Source organism: Epinephelus fuscoguttatus, linkage group LG2 (assembly GCF_011397635.1).
Source record: "Epinephelus fuscoguttatus linkage group LG2, E.fuscoguttatus.final_Chr_v1".
NCBI classification, from domain to species: Eukaryota; Metazoa; Chordata; class Actinopteri; order Perciformes; family Serranidae; genus Epinephelus; species Epinephelus fuscoguttatus.
In genome coordinates, this window is record NC_064753.1 from 36,692,098 (window position 1) to 36,706,084 (window position 13,987).

Consider the following 13,987-nt stretch of genomic DNA (forward strand, 5'->3'; position numbering starts at 1 on the left):
TATGTTTTCAGACTCTGTGAATCTTTAGAATACTTTTAAGGCATAAACAAATTTAACATATAGTGAAATTCAGTATTTCCAGACTATGAGTGACACTTTTAACCTTTCAGAAAATATCTAAAATAAGCCTTGATTATATGCACAAGTTTTTTTGTCCACGTCTGTGTGTTTGCAGAAGAATAAAAATGCTGGATTGCTCTTGCACTAGTGATGACATTGATGGCTGGTCAGAAAATGAAATAAATGAGGATGAGATTTTAAGTCTAGTTGTGAATGACTCTTGAGTATTCCACGCGCAGATCCTTCACACATCAAACCAGGCAGGAATGATTTCTTTCAGTCAGCAGCGTCATTTGTAGCTCATTTCAGTGAGCTGGACTGACACGCATCCCCGGCTTCAGTCTAATTTGATAAGACAGGGTAACCGAGTGTTTATTGTTCTGTTGATAATTCTCACTAACTGTGATCTACATCAGTGCTTGTCAGGGCGCATTAATCATAAAGTTAGACACACAAAGAACTGCGATGAAATGATGAGACATTTAAAGCCACAGCAACTACATTCTTACTCGTTTAAAAGTCTGCAGAATTTTTTGGTACTAATTTTAAGGCGATTATAAACTAAAGAAAACATACTTACTGTATTACATTCAGTTTATGCCAATGTACCCCCCTCAATCCTGCACATTAATCTTTTCAAGGCGATCATTTTTACCACTGTAAATTAGCATTTTAAAGCTTTCTTTTAATAATATTGTCAGTGTTTCTCAACACAGAAACAGCGCAGTCTCCTGGATAATTTTAACTGTTGTTTTATTCATGTGGGACAATTTGTTTGTTCTTGCCTCATTCCCCAGTCGAATTAAACCTTTAAACTGGAACAGGCACAACTGGGAGTTATTACATTGCATGTGCGATTTGAATGGCGACAAAAGGCAATTTGAAAAGAAAATTATTAATTCCAACCAATGCAAGTCTGACTTACAGGCGCAGACCTGACATCTGAAATATGGATGATCTACCGAACAGAACACGACGTGCTTAGCAAAGGCAGAAAGCTATAGAGACACTGTGTGTGTGTGTGTGTGTGTGTGTGTGTAAGCTGTCAAAGGTATAGTGTGTGTAGAGTGTGTGGGAGAGTACGTATACCTCCGCCTCACCTATTAACTGTTGTTTCTCTGGTGGTTCTCACCTACTGTACTTGTTTTCTATGAACATGTTTGTTTGAGGTTTAGGAGGCCAGAACATTAATTAAGATGTTGAAGTTTAAGCAAACGTCTCAGTCTCATCTTTTATTGATCTTTTGTCTCTTTCTCTCTGTTTCACGTTCAGGAGCGTACGGAGTGGTGCTTAAGTGCAGGCATAAGGTAAGACAGCATTTCTTGTTGTTGTAGGTCTCACTGTCATTTGTATGAAAATATTTTTGGTTTGCATTATTATTTCTTCGTATTTTGGGATTTTGAAGTCAGACAATGATAAAGAATCAAATGTTAATATGTAGACAGTGAAACTAGAGTTGCAACTGAAAGAAAATTGATCTTCATCTATTTTGATCATTGATTATTTGAGCCATTTTTCAAGCTGAAATGCCAAATAAGTGCCAGTTCTTCTATCTTATCATATATGAGGCTTGCTGCTTGATTTTGTTTTAGGACTGTTGGTCGGATAAAACCATAGCCTGTATAAACAGAGGACGTAGCCTCCATGATGTCACCCATTGGTTTGTAGACTGTTTTAAAGCCAGGAGATCATTTCAGCTGTCACAATGTTGGATTTTTGAAACCCACAGTGATCATATTTGGACAAGAGGATGGAGATAACCCTTACGCTAGCTGCTTGCTCGTTAGCATGGTTTATCCCAGACAATATTTGTAAGTGGGGTCAATGTGGGTTGTCAGTGGGCTGAAAATGAACCCTATCTTGGACTGTCCACGGTCTACCTATTGGCGACATGCCAGTTGCCCACATAGGTTATAGTAAGACTTCCTGAGTACCAAGTGCCAAAAATGGGCATCTTATCTGGGTAAACCCACCTATTTAGCCAACTGACATGTGGCAAATATAGAACCCTTGGACAGTCCCATATAAGGCTCATTTTTACACCCAATTATTACCCACATGGGCCCCGTATACAAATGTTGGCTGGGATACTGTTAACTAATAATGCTAATGATAATTTTTGCTAAAAAAAAAAAAAAAAAACAGGCTTAAAACTATTGAAACAAAATGTACTTACCTGAAAAACTGAATATCCGACTCTTCAGAAAGGTAGTAAATACGGATGACACACAAGAGGGCTGATTTGCTTCTTCTTTTAATTCAATTTTCATTGGAAACGATTCAAACACGGCATTTTGCACATGGGTTCATCAGGTTTGCTAGACAATATAATGCAGTTGTTTTAACAATGCTGCAGCTGCATTGGATCCAATCAGCAGCAGAGTGGGCTGAGTAGACTACATATATGGTCATGTCTACATGCCCATCATTTGCAAATACCACATACCATATAACAAAACAATAAGACATACTGCATTACATACATACCACAGCAGAAAGTTCCCTAGGGGGTCTGTAAGTGAATCTAAACACTAAACAATACTTTTTTTGGGCGAACCAAATCGTTACAATTAACCTTTAAGAACTGAAATCACACTAAAGTAGCAACAGCAAGAGCTACGCCTATACTCTGTGAATGTGAGGTTACGTCATGGTCACATTACTATAAATGGAGAAATTTGCTACAAGACTGTAAACATGTTCATTTCTGCTGTAAAGTTGGGCATTTTAACATGGGGTCTATGGGGACTGAATCGCTTCTGGAGCCAGCCTCAAGTGGCCATTAGAGGAACTGCAGCTTTTGGCACTTTCACGTTGGCTTCATTTTTCAGCCCCGGGGGTTGCTGCTTGGATGAAACAAGAAATTTCAGGGCATTACTTTGTGCTTTGGAAATTTGTCATGTTATGATGTTTCATAAACTAATCAATTAATAGAGAAGCTAATCTGTAGAATAATCGATATGAAAAAATGTGTCAGTTTGAACCCTAATTGAAGCAAAACTGGGAGGAGGATGTCTAGTATTTCAGTTTTATTGGGCTTCTGTAGTTAATACAAAAAATAAGTACGAGTAAGAACTTAAAATCTTAGAAAAATGCATTTACAACTTAGAAATTTGTATTAACTAACTGAGATATTAGACGACCTCTGTCCTTAATAACTGTCACTATTTAGATTGATTGTTAATGTTATCAGCTATGGTAATTGCTACTGTAACTAGAGGAATAAATATAAAGTTGACAAAAAATATTTGCTGGTTATAACTCAAAAATTGCTTCTGTTACTTCTGTTCAAAAATCTTGAATACAGGCTGTGAGATACTGTCTACAGCACCCTAATGTCACCAGTTTCATGTGCTGTGCAAACGTCAGTCACGTGGTGCTGACCTACTCTCTCCCATGCTGTATGTATGTCACACTGTATGAATGAATCTGAAAGACTAGCACATAATGTGAGATCAGCCGGTGGCTCTTCAAAAAAAAAAAAAAGGTCTTTAAATTCATGTCATTATTGTGCTTGGTATGCATGAAAGCGAGGCCTGTTGGTGTGACTCATCCAGCAGTGCCTACCATACGTGACTGAATGGTTCTCAGCTCATGTATTGCTGTTGTATCTTCCTCTATTTGCTGTTTCTCTGTAGTCTGTTTATCAAGCAAAGGCAACGTTTGCAACCTATGGTGTTCTGAGTTGCAAATGTGGAAGTAACTGTGTGATTATTTTAAAAACCTAACTCTGAAAAAAGGTAAAATTTAAAAAAAAAGAAGGAAAAAGGGTAATAATCAACAAAAGCTATTTCTTTAGCTTCACTTAAATATCACTATTCAAGCTATATTATGTAACACATGCTAAACAGCAGAGTGACAGGATGATAATAAATTAAAGTCAAAGTCAGCAAACAGGCTTAGTCAGTTGATATAGCCTCTCGTTCTAAAGTTGGGTAACGTTAGCCACAATAAGCTTTACTGGTCACTTTTTCAAAAAAGTATGTTTAAATGACAAAGAATGATCTCATAGGGCTGAACAATTAAATTGATTTAAATTAGGCTACCATTTCAAAGTAATATAATGCAATTTTAAATCAAACTTATCAGAGGGTTGAAAACACCTGGCCCTTCACATGACCAACACATTTACACTCCGACCTCGTCACATATTGACGTTTGGTCATTGACCTTCCACATCCAGATACGATGTGCAAGGTATGTGTTGACGTTCTGTGACGCTGTGTCAAGTTCTGCCTGTTACATGCATTGTCTTCTTTCAAAATACACTTGTACTCCTGTGTGATGTCGTTTGTTGGACCCATCCACCATCAATCCCACCCACCCTATGACTTTCTCCGCCTCAACTTTCGTTCTTGTCCCATCACATTTTCCCATGACGCCCCTGAATGGCATTAAACTATAACGACGACCAGCTGCATATCATGCTGATGTTAAAGGACACCTTTTTTGTCAGTGTCTGACACCGCAATACACTGCCCAAGCGCCGGATTTTGACGACTTCGGAGTGAGACTGGGTTGTCTCACTCCAAACTCAAACACTGATATTGGCAAGTGATCCTACGCCTCAAACTATAACACTGAAGGTACATGAGTGACCCCTCCAGTGTCACTTTTGGACCTTCATTGACAGCGTTTCAAGTTGCAATTGTAACATGCATTGTGTCTTTTCAAAATACACTTCTGCATTCACAGGAAATGTCTATCGTCCCCTAGTAACACGCATACTGTCTCTTATCAAAATAAAATTCCAAGGTTTACTTAATTGTTAGGTTTGCTTCCTTAGATTTAGGCAACAAAAGTATGTGATTAGGTTGAGATCTTGATACAAAAAGATCATGGTATGTTTGTTTCTAACTTAACATTATGTCACATACAAACTATATAGAAACAATCTTTAAGGCTTAAAACATCTTTGAAGTTTGGAACTTTTGTCTCCCTTCTCGGCAGTGAGAGTAGTTACATAAACACTGTTGCTGTTTATTTAGATTTTAATTTAAACCTTTCTCCGAATGCCAAGTTTCATTTTAATCTAAAGCTTCCACTCCAAACATTTTCCTTCAATGCTTCTTAGTTTTTTCCTCCATTGCTTCTGCCATACTCCTAGCTGCCGCTCCATTGCTATGGTCTCTCCCCACTTCCTTTTTTGTACAAAACCTTATTTCAAACTGTCAGCATAGTATCAAAAGAAGACATCAGCGTCACATAAATACAGATGAAGCACTGAGAAAACAATAGGAAACAATAGGACAGTGCCAAACAGAGGAAGACAACAAAATCAAAACCAATTTTCAGATTCAGATTCAGAATACTTTATTAATCCCTGGGGGGAAATTTACAGTATATAAACACATAATTTCTCCCTCCTTTAGCTCTGGCTTGTTCTTGTAAAGTACGTCACCTCCGATGTGCCCGTGCTGGAAAGTCACCACAGACACCAGACACCAAAACTCCAGTATACTAAACAGAGAGCATTAGTCTTAATCAGCATTGTTTAAACTCATTTGGCAGCACCGGATGTTCATATATAAAAGTTGTGCAGTCTAGCTTTAAATCCATCAACAGCCATGAATGAAACACCAAACTGATGTGGTGGCTTAATCAGACAGAAATGGGGTTAATGGCAGATTACTGCAACTATTATTAGCACCTGCATTCAAGGCTTCATTAATAAAGTGATGTCGAGTTTAATCTGAATTAAAGAAGCAGGTACTGTGAAGGTGACCCTTAAACAGTCAGTCATGCAGCCTTTTTCATAACCTACCACATGACGTTACAACATCATCATATGACACATTATGAAACTAATTAAAAAAAACTTTTAAAGATTTTAAAGTCAGAAATTTATTAGATCAACTTCATCACACCACAGATGCCACCGGTAAAAGGGAATCGCAGGCAAAACGTCCAATCAAGGCGTCCCTTTATGGTTCATAAATAGTTCCAAATGAAAGTTGTGCCAACGACCTGGACGTTACCTGACCTTCTGCTAGGTGTCATTCCTCAGTGTCCCAGCAACATCAAAATATGATGTTAATACGAAAGATCCTATTCAGCTGCTCTACTAAAGTTTATGTGCACAGTGCGCATTTCCATTTAGTATCTTTATCCTAAAAACTGAAAATAATGAGCAACGCTGACTTATAGAGGGCAGCACGGTGGTGCCGTAGTTAGCATTGTTGCCTCACAGCAAGAGGATTCCTGGTTCAAACCCTGGGTGGGCAGAGTTTGCATATATAGTGTGTCAGCATGGGTTTTCTCTGGGTTCTCCGACTTCCTCCCACAGTCCAAGGCTAGATTATCTGGTGACCCTAAATTGGCCTTAGGTTGCAGCCCCCCCACAACCCCCAACAGGATAAGTGGTTATGGAAAATGAATGAATGAGTCACACATGACACAAACCCTGGACTGCTGCGTAAAAGTCCTGTGCTTCCACAACTTTCTCCCTAAGTGAACTTTGTCACTCTTTATACAACGTCACTTAACTTTCTAGGAGGTTTTTTTTTGTAAGATTAACACTTAATATGACCTTAATATCTTAATATGTTATTTAATCTAATATGATCTTATAGGGCTGGGCAGTATACCGGTTTTTTCTGAAAACCGGTATTTATTTTCGTTATGATATGAATTTTTCATATACCGCAATACCGGTGAATAGCCCAAACAACGTCCGGAACGTGCGCAGCGGGAAAGTGTTTCAGTGGGGACCCATTTCACCACTGCACACTACAGGCACACTTGAGCAGGTGAGAGTGAGAGCATAGAAAAGTTTAGAGGCGAGAGTAGCTGCCGGAGAGAGTCCTGAAAGCAAAGCAACTGTACATGATGACCCAGAAGAATTCGTACCAAAAAGAGCAGTGTTTCCCCTATATGCAACTAGCAGCGGCGCACTGCCGTTTACAATTCTCCTCTGCCCTCTGTATCGCGCACGGCGGAGTTTTGCCCCGATGCGCGCGCGCACACACACACACACACACACACACACACAGGTAAGCACACGAGAGCACGGCTCGGGCCACATTTTCCTGACCGAAGACGACCCGTCCCAAGTCCGAGACAGTTATGGCCAGGCTCCACCGGGCACGTCACGTCTGCAGCGTGAGTCCCGTAGCAGCTCGCCCCCCTGTCAATCAGCGGCTCCACCGGCAACGGGAGCGGCGCGACAACCCCCGTCTGTCGCACGACACCTCTCTATTTTAGGATGCTCTTCTATTTTTGTCGCACTATGCTCCCCTACGCGACCCTCCAGCACATAAAAACTACATGAAATAGTGTGCTAAACGAGCACAATGTGTTTTTAAATGAATAAACCATTATCAGAGGTGATATGTGATGAATTTTTTTCACGCATTTACCCATGTTTATCTGTGACATTGTGTAAATGTCCGTGGCGGAAATTTGAAAGCGAGTAGATGACAAACAGTACAGTAAATTTGTAGATAACTCAAATATATGTAATATATGTAATAAATACCGTGAAATACCGTGAAACCGATATGATTTTTTCTTAAAACCGTGATATGAAAATTTTGTCATACCGGCCAGCCCTATGATCTTAATATGAGACAATATAAAATGTAATATTTACCTACAATGGCCCTAATGGCCCATTGCTTAAAATAGATTTCTCACTTGTGGAAATACTTTCATTTTCTAAACCGAATCATTCTGAGCCACACTGAGCCACATGTTCTGTAGTAAAAATTCATCTGAGTGGAACATGTTCTGCTTTGACTACATAGAATTACATATTTTTTAGTCTAATTTTGTATCATTCCTTCTGTCAGCGCATTTATGAACACAATATATTTGTGAAAAACACCTCACTCCACACGGAGAGTGAGAGAGGACTACTGTGGGAGGAGTGACAGTCGCAGCCGAGTCAACAAGAGAAGAGAAAGACATTATTTAAATGTTTAATGCTGCTGCTGTCCTAATCTGTTTCTTACATGAAGAAATAGGAAATGTTACTTAATTTTTTGGTCATCTCCTGCGCTCAATTTTATGTGTAAATGAAGTTTATGTAGAATTAAGTTCAAATATGAGCTTGATAGGAAGCAAATCAAGGCTGTTGATGCACACACTGTATGAAGGGGAAATTAAACTAAACTGGGTTGATTCATTATGAAGTGCAGTGAGTGCCTGGTGTTTGCCCTGTGGTCCGTTTGCTATACATGCAATTTGTGCATGTTTTTTTCATTTCGGCTCTACATCTGTCCCTCGACCAAGTTCTCTCGTTGCTGTGCTTCATGAAAATTTCAGATGAACCATAAATTATATACATTCAGTGAAACTCTAAATATGCAAACGCTTGCATTCTGGAGACATGAACAAAATGACATGGTGAGCAGAACATGATGGTTAGAGAGGAAGTTGCAACCCCAGCAGAGGTGGATAAAAATGAAACTATAAAGGACAATCCGTATTACTGAATGTGTTAAAATGCAAAACGCAGCCGTCTGTGAATGTGGAAATTTGTTATCACATTTCTCTCATCTCGTCTTCCAAAGAAGTCTGTCTGTTATGTGGGGAACGCTCAAGTGCTCTGAATAAGGTCTTTGTTTAAAGCTGCGTTTGTGAGACAAATGTTTCTCTAACAAGATTAATTCAAAAATGAAAACATATTTATATTTATATATAAATGACTTGGTTTGCTGATTGCTATTTGTTTACAATAGCTGACATAGGTTATTTTGGTTAGTAGGAGAGTGGGAGAGACAGAAGCTTCGAGTTATTGATTATGACTTCTACTCTGTGTCATGAAAGCACCAGGAGATGCATCATATTATGTAGCTTCTGTGTGAAAAATGAAATCAAAGAGTCTGGGAGAGAGAACCAACCAGTAGGACTACTCAAAACATGACACACTGTGTATACTGGGCCTGAACCACAACATGTCTTCATGCTTGCACAGCTCAAATAATCCAAAGCCATAAACATGTTTTGTCATTTAATCAGTGCTACAACAGAAAGTCTTTTTCAACTTAAATCCCCATAGTGTTTCCAGGTGTTATTATTGATGATGGTGCTGTTGCAAAGACAGTGAATCACTTTACATTTTCCTCAGAGCTTTGCAACTATACCACAGTTCCCACAGTTGCCTCAGTTGTTCCACCGATCACCATTTCCACTACTTGCCAACCTTGAGATCCCAGAAACAGGGATGATTTGGTGGGGTCTGGAGATCCTCCCCCAGAAAAATTTGAGTTTCAAAGAATTGTTTCTTGCACTCTGGTGACTTTTAATACAATTCATTTGATTCAGTTTTTGGTTCAAGGCCCTTGTACTCTGGCAGAGTACCAGGAGGAGGAAGGGAGGCCAGACTGTAAGCTTAGCCCACACCAGGGACCCACAGCCAGCTGTCTTCCCTGGCCCACACACCCCTGGGTCCTGGATGCCTAAGCAAGGCAGAATGGCATGCTTATAGTCTCTGGAGGACAGCTGGGTACTCGCTGTCAGGCGGGAGGGCAAGCTGGGTCCCCCAACCCCTGAAGCACTCCTCAAACCCCCAGTAGAGTGTTCCATCTGACCAACGCATGCTTAATGTAGTCAGCGTGGAGCAGGGTATCCACCCACGGCCACAGCCAACTCATGTGGGCCTGACGTGCCCCTGTCTCTGGCCCAGGAAACAGTACAGTCTAAGAGTTGTTGGGCTCATACACGCTGTACAATGCCAGAATCAGGTTGTGATAACAAAAAGGAAAAAAGGGTGTGAAATACTCCTGGCATGGTGGTGTAGTGGTTAGCACTTTCGTCTCACAGCAAGAGGGTTCCTGGTTCAATCCCGGGTATGGGAGCCCTTCTGTGAGGAGTTTGCATGTTCTCCCCGTGTCAGCAAGGATTTTCTCCGGGTACTCCAGTTTCCTCCCACAGTCCAAAGACATGCAGGTTAACTGGTGACTCTAAATTGTCCGTAGGTGTGAATGGTTGTCTGTCTCTATGTGTCAGCCCTGCGATAGTCTGGCGACCTGTCCAGGGTGTACCCTGCCTCTTGCCCAATGTCAGCTGGGATAGGCTCCAGCCTCAGCCTCAAGAGGATAAGCGGTTAGAAAATGGATGGATGGATGGAAACCACGGGAGGGCGATGAAAGTCTCTCGAGAAAAATAGAGAGGGTTGGCAAGTAAGCTGAGGATAGTAACTGCAAAGAACTTACAATGATACTCTCTGGTAACCGGGGATAGCTACTGATAACTATCAAGGAAAAGAAAAGTGCTATCCCCTTCCTGTTTTAGTTACAAATCATTTAATGCACATCTTTTTTGACATTAAACGAGCCTCCATTTTCCTGGTAGATCATACCCAGTGGCAGACAGAATTACGTACTGGAAGCAAAGTTTATTGGGAACCAGTCTGAACGCAGATGGTGTCATTACTCTACAGCCAGTACATTTTCTTTATAACAAACTTTTCTATTTCCACTTTAATTTGTTAATTTTCCATCTCAAATCTCCTTTCAATTTTATTGGACCACGAATTTGGAAAAATTTTGTTACCAGCTGTCAAAATGGGGTAATACTCAGTCCTTTCTGTTGCATGAAGTTACTAAGATGTGTCGTGTGACATGTTTCCCACTTATATAACAGTAGTAGGGTTTCATTTTCTCATGTAGAGCCAGAGACTCAGACCATGGCAATAAAAGCTTTTTAGCTTTGCTGCAAGAGAGCAGTTATTTTTACTTTTCTCAGCTGGAAGCAGGGCAAAAGAGAAAAGGGTGGCAGAGAGAAAGAGTGTTAGTGTGTGTGTGTGTGTGTGTGTATGATGGAGAGGAGGAGATGCAGAGGGAGGTATCGAACATGGAGACTATGCTGATGGTAAATGGGTCACCCTGTTAGGAGTCGACAGCAGACCCATATGTGGTTGAGGGAATCATAGACACCGGGCTAAAACCCAACCAGGTGACTCAGAGGAGACTCTAAACTGTACTACCAAGACATTAAATGCATAATAAATGTGTGTCCCTGTATGAATTATGTATACTTTACAGTACAGTATGTGTCTGATGGAACATTTAATTAGCTGAGCTAATGTTCGCCCGCGTTTGTGTGCAATGTTCTGCCACTTTATGGAAGTGTTGTATTAGCGTATGTGGGTGTTTGCATGTGGAGGCTTATGTGTTATCTTGAATTTGTGTGCAGGGAGTGACAATAGCACAACCTACACGCTGGCCAGTGTTCCCTGTTGCCTATACATTATCTCTATGCTGTATTGTAGTGCTGAGAGGAAGTTAATTAATTACCGGTGGTTGATCAACAGGAAATTCCTCTGTGACTCTGTGATAATTAAATAATTGTTTAAGCACTTTGTAAAAACACTGAGTTTGCCTGACTTTAAAGTTTTAAATCTTTGTAAGCAGAATACATTTTTGGTTTTTGGCTGTTGGTAAAACAATATGAGCAATTTGAGACATCACCTTGGGCTGTAGTTACTTTGCCATATGTCATTTCAATAATATATGGCATCTATTTCACGTCTGCAGTTGCTCTTCCTGTGGTTTCCACCATTTTTTTCCCCATTAAGGGTTTTTTTTTTGGGAAGTGTGAGGGTCCAAGGACAGATGTATGTTGTTTGCTGTAAAGCCCTCTGAATTGTGATTTGGAATACTAGGCTTCATAAATAGAATTGAATTGAATTGAAAATAACTGTTAGTTGCCTCTGTTTTATATGAGGTTTTGTCACAGTTTGAGACTGTTTTATTTTGACTACATCTTTGAAGAGCATGAGATCAACAGTGTGGCCATGTTATATCAAAATATTACTAAATACTGAGTTACAGGACATTTTCTGGAAAATCAAGTGGACCTTGCAGTGCTCTCTCATACCTAAACAACAGAATTAGTCAATTTCCACTGACTTCCAAAACGACACATATGACTGTCTTGATAGTTGCAGCTTTAAACACATCCTTGACTTTATGAAACAGTCTGCTATAGCCATGCTATAAAACTTAACGGATAGCTTTTGGCTACAAAACTAGGTGGTTAGATTTAGAAAAAGCATCATAGTTCGGCTAAAAATACCTATGTAACGTCCAGGGGGCGACTGGCTCAGAGGTAGAGTGGGTCATCCACTAATTGGAAGATAGGTGGTTTGATCCCTGGCCCCTCCAGTCCACATGTCTAAGCATCCATGGGCAAGATACTGAACCCCAAATTGCTCCCGATGGCTGTTCCATCGGTGCGTGAGAGCTTGTGAATGGTTGCTGGGTTGCAGGTGGCACCTTATATAGTAGCCTCTTCCACCAGTGTGTGAATGTGTGTGTGAATGGGTGAATGTGACATGTAGTGTAAAAGCACTTTGAGTGACATTTACCTTATGTCATGTCACATATGTCACTAGTGTAGTTTGCTACACATGCTAGCATACTACACTACGTTGTGGTGTATTATAAAAAGAAGTCAGTGTTGACTTCGGGTCATGAGCACCAGTCTAGGGTGAAAGTCCTGTGCTTGTTTAAGCTATCCACCACCCCTTTCGCCCACCCTGTAGGGACTTCTTCCATATTTATCCAACCATGCCAGGCCCCCAAGAACAGCGCCAGACTTTGAAGCCAATTTTTGTGGTGGCCAAACTGTGTTACTACAACTTACACGTCTATCATGTGATGCCAAGCCCGTCTGTAAATCAGCTGTTTTACTATTGGGATTTGATCCATTCAGTCCGATAGCATTTCGAAAGTCTAGTCTACAAAGTCTAGAAGAACTGCACAATTAAATCATTTTATCCCCATCCAATTTAGCAGAGGACTTAATTGGAAATAGCCTGCTCGGCTGGCAGAACTCTCTTGTGCCATTGCTCTATAGGTCTGTGAGCGGAAGATCCTAGGAATTTTATACCCGTGAAGTAGAGCTTTTATGGCTTCATGGTCCACTAAGCAAATTCTCTTTATGCATCTGTGAACACTACATGGACTTTGTTGCCTTTTATACGTGTTGTTACATCATTTTCTCCTCTGCTCCCATAATAAATACTACGGCCACTAGATGGCACTGCCTTACAATAAGTGTAGGTATTAATCGCAAGAAGCTTGCACAGTTGACCTACAGTATTTCGGGCAGGAGAGACAGAATGAATTAAAGATAATTGTTTAATAGCCTACAGATTAACAGACGATATGCAACGATTAAGATTTGACATAACGATTTTGGTGCTTAGACGCTACGTTGTGTAATCGAGGGTTGTCATCCCTGAGCAGCAGCAAGATAAATCCCCACATGGAGTCCAGACACTGGTGGTAGTGGAAGCTGGTGACTCTGCTGAAACTGATAGGCTGATGAAACTGATGAGTCTGCGAAGACAAGGCGGTGACGGGGAGGTGGAGGGTGCGCACAGCTGCAGCATGAACATACTAAAGACACAAAGAGAATCATATTTAAAAAGACACCAGCAAGACAGACTAACAATGAAGGTGTGTCGCTGCGCTATTGGTTAAATGTGATCAGCTGATAGCACAGCTGATATCCCAACTGACAGCCGCAAACAATGACAGCAAGAGATTGTGAATAAGCATGTGTGGGAGAAGTGAATGGCAGATGGATGAAGTAAATTACAGGCCTAAGCATGCAAAAGTATAGTCTTCCTGTCTGAACTTTCACTTGAGCTTCATACTGATGTTTTTTCAGTCAGAGTGTACCTTGAATTAAAATTGTTTTTCCCAAGTTGAGAAACTGTTGATGTAAAAATAACCAGATTGAAATGTCTGTTTTTGTCTTATCCTCTGAATTAAATACCTGATGAGTCAAGAAACTTCTTTATGTAAAAGCAAAAATCATACTTAAATCCAATATTGCTGAATGCATGTCACCTTTCTGTATATAATATTATATCACCCACCTCTCACTGTCACTGCGTTTTCAAGATACCACTTCCAAAATTGTTAGTAAATGCCAATATTGCGATGTTCTTGCATTGTCTTAAATTTAACAG

General features: G+C 40.4%; 1 protein-coding gene across 5 annotated transcripts in view; it reads left to right on the top strand.

Annotated features, from left to right (window-relative positions):
- The window catches only part of cdkl5 (cyclin-dependent kinase-like 5), a 63,370-nt gene that overhangs the window by 6,885 nt on the left and 42,498 nt on the right, over window positions 1-13,987 (top strand). For all 5 annotated transcript variants that reach the window (XM_049598056.1, XM_049598048.1, XM_049598064.1 and 2 more), the window contains exon 3: window positions 1,333-1,367. In XM_049598056.1, the coding sequence (XP_049454013.1) occupies window positions 1,333-1,367 (35 nt within the window). The remainder of the gene's footprint in view (window positions 1-1,332; window positions 1,368-13,987) is intronic.